Source organism: Acomys russatus, chromosome 7 (genome assembly GCF_903995435.1).
Source record: "Acomys russatus chromosome 7, mAcoRus1.1, whole genome shotgun sequence".
Classification (NCBI taxonomy): domain Eukaryota; kingdom Metazoa; phylum Chordata; class Mammalia; order Rodentia; family Muridae; genus Acomys; species Acomys russatus.
Genome location: NC_067143.1, coordinates 3,312,231 through 3,326,189, shown reverse-complemented (window position 1 = coordinate 3,326,189; position 13,959 = coordinate 3,312,231). Strand labels below are relative to the sequence as shown.

The following is a 13,959-nucleotide window of genomic DNA, read 5'->3' as shown; positions in this document are numbered from 1 at the left end:
AACCTAGGGTAAATCCGAATATTACTGGTATTTAAAAAGGTAGCTGGGTGGTAGTGGTGTATGTCTTTAATCCCAGCATTCAGGAGGCAAAGACAGGCAGATCTCTATGAGCTCATGGCCAGCCTGGTCTACAAAGTGAGTTCCAGGATGGCCAGCGCTTTACAGTGAAACCATTTCTCAAAAAACAAACAAACGACTCAACAACAACAACAACAACAGTGGTAAAGTGACTCCTAATGGCATTCTGCTGTACTCATAGGTCAGTGCTTTATTCAGCCATCATCAGAGACCACTCTTCCTACAGCAGATGGGAACAAATAGAAGACCCACAGCAGGACAGCATGTAGAGAGGGAGAAACACTGGAACACACAGCTCTAAGTAAGATGTCTCCATCAAATTTCCCCCATCAGATTTCAAGGAATCCTGCAGAAGAAGAAGTGGAAAGCGTTTAAGAGCCTGAGGGCATGGATGACACCAGGAGAACAAGTCCCTCTAAACCAACTAAGTAAATCTCACATAAGCTCACGGAAACTGAAGCAGCAACCACAGAGCCTGCATGGGTCTCCACCAGGTCCCGAGTGTGTGAATACTCCTGACTCTTCTGTCTCCCCTCGGGTTCCTTTTCTTTTGCTTGCTTGGGTTGTTAAACTTTGAGGCGATTGTTTTTCTTTTTTTTATCTTATTGTATATTATTTTGTTATGTTTTGTTGTTATCTTTTAGAAGTCTGCTCTTTTCTAATGAGAGTCGGAAAAGGAGTGAATCTGGATGGAAAAGGAGGTGAAGAGGGACTAAGAGAGGCAGAGAGAGTAGTAACTGCGATCAGGACATAATGTATGAGAAAAAATCTATTTCAAATAAAAGGCAAAAAGAAAGAAAGAAAAAGAAAGGAATGAAGGAAGGAAGAATCCAGTTCTAAGCCAAAGATGAGTTCTCCTGTTTCTAAGTCTTGTGCCAATAACCTAACACACTAGAGACTCTGTGTCTAAATTCTATCATTCAATGTTACACTTACAAGACCCACACATGTATAAGATGCTATTTTTCCATCCCCAAAACATTATGTAATTTGTTTGCCTGTATTACTTCTGATGGACATTTGGGTGCATTTCATTATTTTCATAGGATTTGAGATCAAACACATTACGGTCTCAGAAACACTAGGCAACCCCGCCACCACTGGTCTTTATCTCCAGTCCTCCCATGAACATACTTGTGTAAGTCTGATGAAGAGCTGCAGCTTGTGTTTTTAGGTCCGTAGTTGTGAGAAGAATTGCTGCACAATTTGGTAATTGTGTTTATTTATTTTTCTGTATCACCTTTCTATATGGCCACTCACATCCCATTTTGTATTGGATTGTCTACCTCTTTTATTGATTTGTGGAAGATCTTTATATATGAGTTTTATGCCCCATGATTGATACTTTTGCTGGGTATATAGTCTGGGCTTGCCATCTGTGTGATCTTTCAGATGTTGCAGAACACTCAATATGAGTCAAATCTGAGATATAGTCATACTTCAAAAGCAGAATCACTTTAAGAGTTAACGTATATTTTTTAAAAATATACAAGTAAAATCCAAGTATGCAAAAAAGTCAGAATGTTCCTCCCTTGGCTGTGGCAACATAAAGCAACACAATAAACAATAAATATTACATTTTCTTCTTGATACATCTCGTGAGAGTGACCTCACTTTACAGAGAAAGAAGAGAGGACACAAAGAAGAAAGATGGCTTCTGTGGGACTAACACTGAACCTGGACTTGAACCCAGAAATCTCTATGACGTTCATTCCACCCGAGAGTCCACCCTTCCCTTCACAGCTTTTGCTTTGGAGGGCTACTGATATCAGTGATGGCAGAATCTGCCCCTAACATGTGCTGTCCTAGACCATATTTTCTGGAACTCCAGCCAGCGCTGGAGCACACAGAGCAAGAAGTGTTAGCGCCTGTGGATCTTGATTTCTGTGTACTCAGACTTGATGGACTCCTCACTCTGAGGCTGCTGGGGCCTCAGGCCTTGGAAGGAGAGGGAGGCGTAGTAGAGTTCAGGCTCATCGTTTGGGGTGCATGGAGCTGTGGCCAGGGCTTCTTTCTGGTTCTGTGACCCTGACGCATTCAGGGGATCCTGGAAGCAGATTAGAAGAGAGCATCAGTCAGGCCTTTGCAGAGGCAGCATGAATCACCAAACTGGAACTTGGCCACGCATTTGCTCATTTACTGACCTCACACTTATTCCCTGAGCACTTACTCCATGTTTTCACTCCTTCACCTTATCTTTAATGATGTATGAACATCAATATGAATATGTGCCACCCCCTCCATAGCCCAAGCATGTGCCTATGTGTACACATGCCTGCATACACAGCTCTGTGATCCAACCCAGCACCTTGCACATAGTAGGCAATGGCTCTAACAATAGGTGGTGTGCCAGCCCCAGCTAATGTTAATCTTCTAGAGTCTCCCAAGTCCTCACAAATCCCTCCTTTCCCATTTTATGGGTATGAATATAGTCCAATCCAGGTTAAATAACTCACAAAAGATAGCACCAGATTATCAGAAATCAGTGAAAATGAAGCTGGATGTGTCCTGCCAGCAGCCCCACCCCCTGGGAAGCTTCAGAAAAAAGCTTGTGTCTGGGGCAAGCTCTAGATCCATAGTGAGTTCCCGAACAACCTAGGCCAAAAAACCTAAAGAAGTAAAATCTCAAAAATAAAATGAAAACGTTTGCAGTTTGATGAGCAGAATCAGTGAGCTATAGTGAGCTCTCAAGAAGCCTGGATTAGACCTGCCCCACCCTGATGAGGCTCACATGGGGAGGGAAGGGACAAGCCTGTGACTGCAAGAGGCAGGTGACAATCTGCCTGTCGGAGGTGGGATATTTTAACTGATGCACGGAAGATGATTAAGGCTCCATTCAAGGACAGGTCAGGCAACGCCTGGATTTCGTTGGTAGGTATTGATGCTGAATATGGTGCTTGCCACATGTGGCACATGTAATGTGAGAGGGTATCAGGGAAGATGTGCTCTGAATACAAAGTACACACTAGATCTGAAAGACTGGGCACCCCAAGTTAAGAAAAATGTGACTGTATCATTACTAATTTTTATATCTGGTTACTGATAACAAATTAGAATCACAGTCATTTGGCTGTGTTCTGCAGAATAAAATTTGATATTATGTGTTCCTGATTTTTAATGTGACTAATGAAGATTTTATGTTATACATGTGGCCAACAGTCTTTTTATTTATCTTTTTTTAATGTTTAAAATTAAGTCTCAGACTATCCTGGAATTCCCCTGGCAGTTCAAGCAACCTCAAACTTTACATTTTTCCTTCCTCATGCTTCTCAAGTGCCAGGAAAATAGGCATGTACCACCAAGCCCAACATCCTGCGCTCTCTCTCTCTCTCTCTCTCTCTCTCTCTCTCTCTCTCTCTCTCTCTGTTTATATTTGTCTGTCTTTCTTCTTCCCCTACCCTCTTCTATCTTTCTCCTATTGGGGAATGAGCCCAGGGTCTCATACATGCTGGAAAAAAAAATTACAACAGAGCTACATCACAAGTGCCTCACAGTTAAATTCCAGCAAGCACCACACCTCCGTGCCACACCCATTACCTGTTGGACCTAACCAAGTGCCCTACCTCTGGGCCACAACCCCAGCCCATCACTGGTAGATTATATGCACTCCATGTCTAAGCCATATCTCTTGTTTCTCACTGGTGGATACAAGGCAAGTGCTCTACTGCTGAGCCACAATCCTAGCTCTCTTCACTTTTGATTTTATGGGGATCTCATAAGCTACTCTGGCAGGCCCTCAATGCTCAAGGTTGTTGGCCTTGCACTCTCCATCCTCTTGCCTCAGCCTCCTGACTGCTGAGATTATAGGTCTGACCCACCATGTCCAGCCTGACGTTCTATTTCTGCTTGACAGCACATATTTGGACTGTAAGGACCAAGCAGTACTCAAAAGCTGTGTTTGGGATTCCTTTATGAAAGTTTACTCTGGGCTGATGAAGCCTAGGAAAAAAGGCTGAGAAGGCTTTGAAGGAAGCAGCTATACTGGAAAGCGCCTTGCTAACAGAAACAATGTATAGGTCTGGGTAAATACCGGGAGCAGGAGTTAAAGGTGGGGGCAAGTGCTAGTTTCCAAGTCTGTGGCTGCAGAAGGAAACTTGGATGCTGGAGAGACATTTGGGGAAATAGAAGCTCGGGTTTTTTGTTTTTGTTTTTTTTTTTTTGTGCTAGGCTTTCTGGGTACCTGGGTGGGGCATCTCACCGAAACTCTGGGAATCGCGCTTGCCACATTCATGGTGGAAACAGGGCTCTTGGCAGGATGGTTGCCTTCCATGCCTGCTAGTTTCAGGGCTGACTTCTTCCTGAGGACCTTCACTCTGGAGAAAGAGATCAGAGGTTTTCAGCTCAGCGGGATGGATTTTTTGGGGCCAGGAAAGGACAAGTACAGGTGCCCAGGATAGGGTAGCTCTGTGGAGTAAAGATCCTCAATGATTCACATGATTTAAACAGACCCTATACCTGGCCGAGGTAGCAAGAGGCTTCTGCTAACCCTGGCCCCGGTTCATCATCTTACTGGGGTGAGTTTTAGAGATCCTTTGACCAATCCACAATCAAGCTTCCACCAAACGAGAGCACTCACGTGAAGACGATGAGGCAGAGGCAGACAGTAAGCAAGGCCATGAGACCAGCTCCCCCAATGGCTCCCTGCAGCACTCCTTTACTGGTTTCTGCTTTGTCTGCTAACAGAGAGACCTTGGGTGATGAAAAGTCTTCCTCTCCAACAGGCATCTTAGCAGCCAACCTTCTGTAGTCCATTACTTGTGAGAATGTCCACTCCTACTAGGGCTAGGTCCTTTCAACCTGAGTCAGCCCCATTTTGCTCACTCCCAATGTCTTATACAATCCAGACAGAAACCACCCCTTTCTCCAAGGCCTTACCTTTTGTGACCTCTTGACTTGGCAGCAGCAAGACAGTGGCTCTCTGAAGCCCATTGTCATTCCAAGCGTCACAACTCAGTCTGTGGTCAGTGCTGAACTCCACTCGGAGGCTCAGGGAGCTGTTGGCCCATGGTCCTGTGGAGCTGGAGGTGACTGTGAAGGAGGCATTGCTACTGTTCCCCTCCAGCAGCCCCTCCCCCAGCCGCCAGTGCAGGGAGGGGACAGGCCAGGCTCTGGAGGAGCAACTGCAGTGCAGACCCCCAGCCTCCCAGGAGCAGGAGGGCCCCAGAAGCTGTAGAAGGCCTGGGGAGTGGAGCACAAAGACAGGGATCAGAGGCTGTGTTTTCCTACCCTACCCCACCCAGTCCTCTCCCCATCATCTTCCCACTCACTCCTTACGCTGAGGCTCACAGAGGCCACCTGAGTACCCAGACTGTTCTGAGCTTGGCAGGTATATTTTCCATGGTCCTTCAACTGTACCCGTGGCAGGTGGAGTTCCGCAGGGGTGGAGAGCTGGAGGTGCTCCTGGGGTAGGTGCATCCAGCTCAGCATGGCAGGGGGGTTGCTGTCTACCTCACAGACCAGGTGCAGGGACTCACCCTCTTGGATTTGCAAAGATGAGCCATTGTACAGGACGTTAGTTTCTGAGGAAAGAGAAATCTGACACCTTTATATCTCCCCTTTTTACTATGTCTGCCCTTTCTTTTTCTGCTGGCTGATGGTTTCACACCATAAAGAGTGAAGACAGACAGTATCTCTTAAAAATATGAGGCCACCAGAATCACCATGGGTCTCCCTCTTCCCTCCTGGGCATCTGTCAACCCAGACAGCCTACTTGCCATGGCTAATTTGCCCTTCTAGCTCCCAAGAACATCTCACAATGGCCTACCTTAGTGAGCCTGACAACTTTGTCCCAGGAGCTTACAGTCCTGGGGACAAGTGCCCAAAGCAGCTATGGTGCAGCAAGGTTTTATGGTGGAGCCCAGGGAGGAGGAGAAAGGCTGAGGTGGGATGTGTGGAGCTGTCCAGGGACAATGCTACAACGTTCTGTCCACAGTGAGACAAAATAATCCTATGCTATCCAAAGGACACTGAAGAGTCCCTTCATCTGGCAAATATCTACCTCCTTAACAGAAAGCTCTTTTCATATGACTTTGGAAACTGTCACAGACCACTAAATACAACTTATTGTTTTTACTGTTTTTATGAGGGTCTTGTATACCCCAATCCGCTTTAAAGTCACTACGTTAGTGACAGTGACTTTGCATTTCTGAGCTTCCTGCTTGGTTTCTGCAATGCTAGGGATTCAGGCCAAGGCCTTCTGCATGCTAGGATAACAGCTGAGCAACTGAGCCACAGTCACAGCTACAGCCCACAAATAATGCTTAGCCACCATAAAAGAGACTCAGTTTCTTGAATTATAATGTGAAGAAAACTACAGTGACTTCACATGTGACACCCAGGAGGGTGGGTCTGCTTGTTAAGGAGAGGGAGACATTGTTCCTGGAAATATGAATAAGGCAAAGTCCATATTATGCAATCTGGCCGTGTGTGTGTGTGTGTGTGTGTGTGTGTGTGTGTGTGTGTGTGTGTGTGTGTAGTACAAATGGCCCTCTGTTCTGGAACTCTCTCCCTTAGGACATAATTTTGTAGGCATGGTCACAAATGTAGGGCGTTTTCATGTATGCCATTTATTGAATAAAAACCAAGTAATACCAGTGCTAGAGATAAGCTGGTAAATAGGTTATCATATCATCAGAAAACCATGGGTTCACTAATATGTATGAAGAAGGAAGTCTTCAAGAAAACTAAGGTTGAGGGGGGAAGTTATTTCAGTCACCTGCAATTGACTGACACATGTATGGTGATGGGGTGAGTTTGACCATGGAAGAACCATAAGGATAAAGTAAGAATTAAGTCTGTAGGAAGAAACAAGAGATGAGACTTTAGGCAACCTCAAACACCTAGGGCGTGCTTTATTTAACGCCACAGGCTGGCTCTATATTGTGCTGCACAGTGACCAGCGAACAGATTCAGAAACCCAACGATCAGAGTCCATTAGGGTGAGGATTATGTACTTCGAGCTGGGAGCTTTGTGGGTAAGGACAGGAAAGGGTTAAGAGCAGAACACGGAAGCTGGTTGCTTTTCTTAGACAAGCTGTTTTGAAACCATTGTCTATTGTCTCTTTTTATAACCACTTGATGTCTGGGGCTGGAATCAGCTGCTTTGCTTCTGCAATCTCCAAAGACCTGGCTTTCTGCAGCTTGTAGTGTGTGTGTGTGTGGTCTGTGTGTATTTAAGTGTGCATCTAACAATATCTATGTATGATCAACCAAGAGAGGAGAACATTAGACACCAAGAACTATTACTATTAAAATTTTGTATTGGCAGAACTATATTGCACTCAAATCCCTATATTGGTGCCTGACCACCAATATAATGGAGACGTCTTGGGAGGTAATTAAGGTAGATGAGGTCATAGAATAGAGGTTCCAAAGGTGGAATTAATGGGCTATAAGAAGACAGCAGAATGCTTGTGTGGTCCATTTCTGCCACTTAAAGACAGGAACTAAATGGACTACACCTGGAACTGGGCTTCCATTCATTTCTGCTGTGTAAGTCACCATGTCTATCTTATTACAGAGGCTGAGGCAGAGTAAGACACATCTCACGCTGAATTCAACAAAGTCACGTCACAGGGAAGCAGGCTGGACTCGGACACTGAGGGGAGGTGAACGCAGCTTGGAGATGAAGATGCAGTCCTGGCACTCAGGGAGAGTGCAGTGTGTCGGTTAGGGGTGTAGGTGAGGACATCATATCACCCCTTTCCCCATCCTGAGCCTCTTCCTGCCTGAGTTCTAGAATACCTGCACCCATCCCAGGGAGGGGACATTTGACCCTACCTGTGTCATTCCCCCAGGACACCTTGATAGTCAGCTTCTGTGGAGCATCTGGGCAGACAGACATAGTTTTCTTTTAGGAGAGGAGGCAGTTGCTGGCATTTCACCCCAGCACTCTTTTCTTCTTTCAGGACCCACTACCCAGTTCTCTCCCCTCCATCCCACACCCTTAAGATCCCTTCCCAGGGTGCCCAGGTTTCATGGCTTGGCACTCACAGGTGACTCTGAGCTGTTCAGTCCTCTCCACAGTCACACCAACTCCAGGGAAGGTCACCTGACAGGTGAGCTTGGTGCCATGGTCCTGAGGCCTGGGTGTGAGGCTCAGCTCTGAGGAGAGGGTGGTCCTGGGGCCCAGGGAAGTGAGGGCAGAAGACATCCAGGAAAAGATGGGGGGTGTTCCCCTCTCACAGGCCCAGGGCAGAGAACAATTCAGTTGGGTAGAAGTGCCAGACACCAGGGTAGGTGGGACTTGGAAGCTAGGGGTCTGAGTCAGAGCTGGACACAGAGAGATATGGACACAAGACATGGTGGGGATCACTATGTGTCACTCTACTTCAAGCCTGGCTTCCCCCCAACCAGCCTCACTGTTTGGTCTACTGGGCAGCAGAGGCTTTAGAATAAGGACCTCCACAGTCCCTTCATCACGTACCTGTCACACTCACAGAGAGCTTCCTCTCTCTAAAACTGTATTTCATAGGACCACTTCCTTCCACCCTGAAGAAGTACATTCCTGTGTCACCTTTCTGTGCATCTCTGATGTCCAGGGAGCAATTATGGGTATCTTGGCTTCCCATGAGGAATCGACCTTGAACTTTCTTCTGTACTTGTCGATTTGGGTTATTTGTAGCCACTGGAGGGTCGCTGTTTATATTGTCCTTATCATGGAACCAGTAGCCATAGACTAAATTATTGGAAGCGGGGTACTGAGCCTGGCAGGGCACAAAGATGCACAAACCCTCTTGCACCATCACTGAAGTATCCACTAAGAGCTTATAATCCCCATTCTGAGCCAAGGACCCTGCAAAGAAATGAGAGTTATCTTGGTCCTTTCCCACAGCCCCGTCCCTGTTCCTACTCACCTGCCCATAGCAGGAGCAGCAGCAGTGGCCACAGCATCACACGGTGAGAGGCCCTGGGCTCCTGTGGGTGGCCAGAGAAAGAAAGCGTGATCAGTTTGAAGCGTATCCTTGGGGTGAGAGCCATAGGCTTCAATGTCACAGGATTAGAAGACATCTTACTGATCTAGCCCAGGGATGAAGACAGAATGACTGACCACGAAGAAGGAACTTTCCAGACACAGGTTATCAAGGGTCTGGGAGAACAAGCACTTCCACTTTTCATATGTGGTGTCATGGGAGCCACAGTCAGTGAGGAGGACCCGCCCTCTGCTCCTGAACCCTGTACGGCATTTGTTTCTCATTTGTCTTTGTTCAGAGCTTGATGGTCAGCGAAGGCTCAGCAGGCAAAGGCCCTTGGCACTAAGCCTGATGACCCACATTGTGGAAAGAATGAACTAATGCTCAAAAGTTGCCCTTTAACCCCCTCACTTGTGCATGGTGGCGTGCTCATACCATGGTGAGCATGCATACACATACACAGAAAATTAACTTTTTTTTTTTTTAATGTATAAGGAAGAAGAGGAGATTGGGTCACTAATTGCTTAAATAACTTTCCTGTTGCTGTTATAAAATATCCAGACAAAAGCAACTTAAAGAAATAGTGGTTTGTTTTGGTTCAGAGTTGGCGGTTACAGCCTACTCGGGTGGGTAAGTCACAGCTACAGGAATGTGCAATGGCTGGCCACATTGCGCCTTTGGCCAGGAAGCAGAGTGAGAGATGAAAGAAAGGCTGTTCTCAGTTCACTGTATAGTCTAGGACCCCAACCTATGGAGTGGTGCCACCGAAATTGGGTGGGCTTTCTCACTTCATTTAACATGGTACTCACCCGCTGACATGCTTAGAGGCCTATGTTTCAGGTAAGTCTAGATCTCAAGTTTCTAATAGAAGTTAAACATCACAGACCTACACACACACACACACACACACACACACACACACACACACACACACACACACACACACACAGGGCCATCCACATGAGGACATGTGGAGTAGACTCCATCTGCAGGCCAAAGACAGAGGCCTGAGGAAGGATCTCTCTCATAAAGATGCCGATTGAGAACTTCCAGACTAAGTACTGAGGAAAAATAAACATGTTGTTGAACTTCTCAATGTGTGTGTGTGTGTGTGTGTGTGTGTGTGTGTGTGTGTGTACATATTAGGGTTCTCTAAAGAAACAGAACTCGTTGAATATACTATGTGGGTAGTCCAAACAACGGTTGTCTCACATCAGAGAGGCCAAGACTCTGCTAGCTGCTGGTTCACAAGCTGATGTCTCAGCAGTCTCAGTCTGGTGCTGAATGTCCGGAGAATTCCTGGAGAGCTCTACTGGTTCTCTGACTATAGTGGAAGCTTGAAGAAACTGGCTTTATTATCAACGAAGGAACAAAGCAGCAGCCTGATGCTGTTGGGAGGACTCCGGTTCCACATAGGAGATGGACAAGCCTATGAGGTCACTCCGCTGCCTAGCACTGTTGGCTTTCAGTGGATAGATAAGTTATGAAGATTCTTCTTCCGACAAGGGATGTGTGTGATGGGGATGCAGATGTTCCTCTTTCATTTTGTTCCTCAGCTCCGAGTCCCAAGCCAACTGGCCTCGTCAACACACCCTTGGGTCCTCTTTGGCTGCCTCTTGCGTTACTTCTGAAATATATCACTGTGCTTAGAGAAAAGAGGAGGAGGTGAGTCAGTGTCATCATCTCTGGACCAGAAGTCTGCCAGTCACCCTGCAACACCTTGACTAGTAGATGGAGAAGTTACCCATACTCTCTCTAGAACAAACAGGCCAGTGGTCCCTTGTCAGTAAGCATGGATGAAGTGTGGGCTTCAGGTGGCTTTAAAACAACCGTAGACCATTCCATTTGTCTTCTTAGCAGTTATCAAGAGGACAGGCATCAGCATGATCCCATCAGAAGCTAGAATGCTCCTGGAGAATTTGGGGCTATTTCTGATCTATCTGATTTTTACTATTGTAACATTTTAAAGATTTATTTATTTATTTTAGGTCTATGAGTGCTCTATCTGCATGTACACCTGTATGACAGAACAGGGCATCAGATCCCAGTATAGATGCTTGTGAGCCACCATGTGGTTGCTGGGAATTGAACTCAGGACTTCACAAAGAGCAGACAGAGCTCTTAAATACTGAGCCATCTCTCCAGCCCTTAGTATTTTTCAAGAGGAAGAGTATAGGGCCCTGTTGTCTATAACCTATACCCAGACACTTGCTTTTAAAGAAAAATGATTTATTTTTTTTTTATTTAAGTGTGTGTATGTGGATTAGTGTAAGTTTATATGTACCATATGTGTGTCTGGTACCTGTAAAGGCCAGAAAAGAACATCAGAGTCCCGGGAACTGGAGTTATAGGGAGTTGTGAGTCACTTGATCTGGGTACTGGGAGCTGAACTCAGGACCTGTACAAGAGCATCAAGTGTTCTTTGTCACTGAGCCATCTTTCTTCAGCTCTCAGCAATCCCAGGAGGTTTCTTCCCCAGACCTGATGGTGTCTACACCATTTAATCCACTCACTTGAATCCCAGTCATTCTCACCCTGCACTTGTCACCATCCGTCACCATCTGAAACATCCATTATCCTCTTTTGCACCTCATTGCCTGTGACCAAAGGACCCAGTTCTGCGCCCTCCTCATCGGTGGCTTGTTTCAGTGGTGTCTCTTCCTACTTTTCTTGTTTCTTTCACCTCCCCTCCCTGACTCTGAGTGGTGGCAGTTTCTGTGTGCTTTCCTCTTACTTGTGGTTTCATCTACTAGCAGATCTTAAGTTGGAGAGCACCTGAATTCTGTCCCATGTGGAACCATCCCTTGACTCCAGGTTTGGACATCTCCTTTTCATCTCCACTTGTATGTCTCAGAAGTTCCTCATTCTTGTAGGAACCAGAGTGATGGTGATCCACTTGCAAGGGTGAGCCTGTCAGTCGCTGGCAACTGACTCCTTTAAGTTACCCGGAGAGCATCTGTGACTTTAATGATCACCTTGCCATCTATAGACATCTATGGAGTCTTTGGTGTCTACAACATCTGTGAGGTGGAGACAGGGAGCTATCTTGGCTCAATGCACTCCGGTAGGCTGCTGCTCGTTGGTGTTGAATCAATACTTATTCATAATCTGAGCTCCCATCCAGGTTCCATCAACGGGACCATGGACTGTGTTGTTTTAGAGACAAGATATCACTATGTAGCCCCAGCTGGCCTAAAAGCTGGGTGCCTGGGGTCTGACCTCATGAGTATTAACTGCAAAATGTATTCAGAACTGGCACAGACATGCTCTGAAGTGCCTTACAGGGGAAGCAGTGGTGGAGGACAACTGTGTAGAGGGGCTGGGCCTGAGCTAGGTTATAGGGCATAAGTGATATCAGTGAGATGCAGACCCAGGGCTAACCTTAGTTGTCATCTTGGCACACATAGAAAGAGAGAACCTCATTTGAGGAATGCCTCCATCAGACCGGCCAGTGGATATGTATGTGGGGGGGGGGGTCATTCTCATGATTGATAATTAATGGGGAAGGGTCCATTTCACTGTGGGCAATGCCATCCTTAGGGAGGTTGCAGGGCCCTCTAACAGGCCCTGGCATTGCAAATGTGGCACTGACAGCTTTGCCCTCTCCCTCCCTAAGAGGCATTAGATAACATTCCTAAAGCTGAGTCCCAAGGCTCATTATTTGGCTACCCTAGCTCCCCGGTCCAATCAGGACTTACCAGCTCACTCTAGGATAGACTTCCTCCTTTTCTTCTTAAAACTCATTCCTGAAAAAACAAAAAATCACAAACAAAAACAGCTGCCTTTAGCTGTCTGCCTTTGCCTGTTGAGCTGGGCTGTATGCAAAAGAAAGCTGAGCAACCCAGAGGAAGTGAGCAGAGGAAGTAAGCAGAGGAAGTAAGCATGGTCACTACTTCCGCTCCTGCCTTCAGTAAAAGGCAATGACCTGGGGGTTGCAAGATGAAATAAACGTTTTCTTCCCCTAGTTGCCATTGGTCAGTGTTTTATCCCAGGAACAGAAAAAGTCACGACACTTAGAGAGAGAAGCATGCTCAGGGGTGCACTGACCCTGTTTGTGATGCTGTGATGTTCCAATCCAAGTTCCTGAATATTGTAGAGAGACAAAGACAGAGAGAGAGAGAGAGAGAGAGAGAGAGAGAGAGAGAGAGAGAGAGAGAGAGAGAGAGAGAGAGAGAGAGAGAGAGATTGATTTAAGGCCATTCCTGGTCAGAGAGCAGGTTCTGATGCAAAGACTATTGGGGAAACAGTCATGTAAAATAAGCTCTACACCCTGTTCCTAAAATGGGGAATTAGAAGATGAGAAAAAAAAATTACCCAGTTGATGATCTAAAAGTCTTTATGCAATGAGTAATGTGCCAGAAGGTGCGTGATGGGGCAAATGTGAGGATCTGAGAGAGCTGGATTCATCAAGAAGGGTTGAGGGACTGCCCATTCTTGGGGTGGGTGTTCAGTTGAGAGGGTGAATGTGTCTGTGTTCATGAATCTAGTCAAGAACACCCTTTGTATTAGTTACTTTTTTATGGGCATGATAAAACACCGTGACCAAGGCAACATATAAAGGAAAGAGTTTATTTGGACTTATGGTTCCAGAGGGTTACAGTCTGTGAAGGTGAGCAAAAGCATGGTGTCAGGGCGAGAAAACTGGGAGCTCACATCTTGAACTATAAGCACAAAGTAGAGAGAATAAACTGCAAATGGCACAAGTCTTTAAACAATTAAAGCCCGCCCCTGGTGACATGCTTTCTTGAAAAATGCATACCCCATAAGGAGCAAAAACAGCACCGGCAACTGGGGATCAAGTAATCAAAAAAACCTGAGATAGTGGGGGGCATCTCATTCTAACCCCCACCACCCCAAAGCAAAATATAGTCCAACGGTCCAGGGCCCTGCTCCCCATCGCTGGTTGGCCAAAACACACAAGGCACAGATAAAGGAAGGGCATGAATTTTCCTTTCCTAGTGGCTCTGGT

The 13,959-nt window shown here is 46.2% G+C and overlaps 1 protein-coding gene across 1 annotated transcript; it reads right to left on the bottom strand.

Moving 5' to 3' along the window:
• Positions 1-1,939: 1,939 nt before the first annotated feature.
• LOC127191360 (sialic acid-binding Ig-like lectin 5) lies at positions 1,940-9,090 on the bottom strand. Its single transcript, XM_051148429.1, has 9 exons — positions 8,934-9,090; positions 8,504-8,872; positions 8,071-8,349; positions 7,858-7,905; positions 5,346-5,597; positions 4,954-5,256; positions 4,655-4,751; positions 4,259-4,391; positions 1,940-2,125 (listed from the first exon to the last, which is right to left on the bottom strand). The coding sequence occupies exons 1-9, from the start codon at positions 9,085-9,087 to the stop codon at positions 1,940-1,942; spliced, it is 1,821 nt and encodes a 606-aa protein (XP_051004386.1). The 5' UTR covers positions 9,088-9,090.
• Positions 9,091-13,959: the final 4,869 nt, after the last annotated feature.

What these genes read in the sequence shown, in the direction of transcription:
- LOC127191360 (XM_051148429.1), bottom strand. Translation starts at nt 9,087, where the DNA reads ATGTCTTCTAATCCTGTGACATTGAAGCCTATGGCTCTCACCCCAAGG. An exon ending in TGAACAGCTCAGAGTCACCT is followed by an intron (nt 7,906 to 8,070) that starts GTGAGTGCCAAG and finishes CTGTCTGCCCAG; the next exon opens with ATGCTCCACAGAAGCTGACT. An exon ending in TGTGAGCCTCAGCGTAAGGA is followed by an intron (nt 5,257 to 5,345) that starts GTGAGTGGGAAG and finishes TCCACTCCCCAG; the next exon opens with GCCTTCTACAGCTTCTGGGG.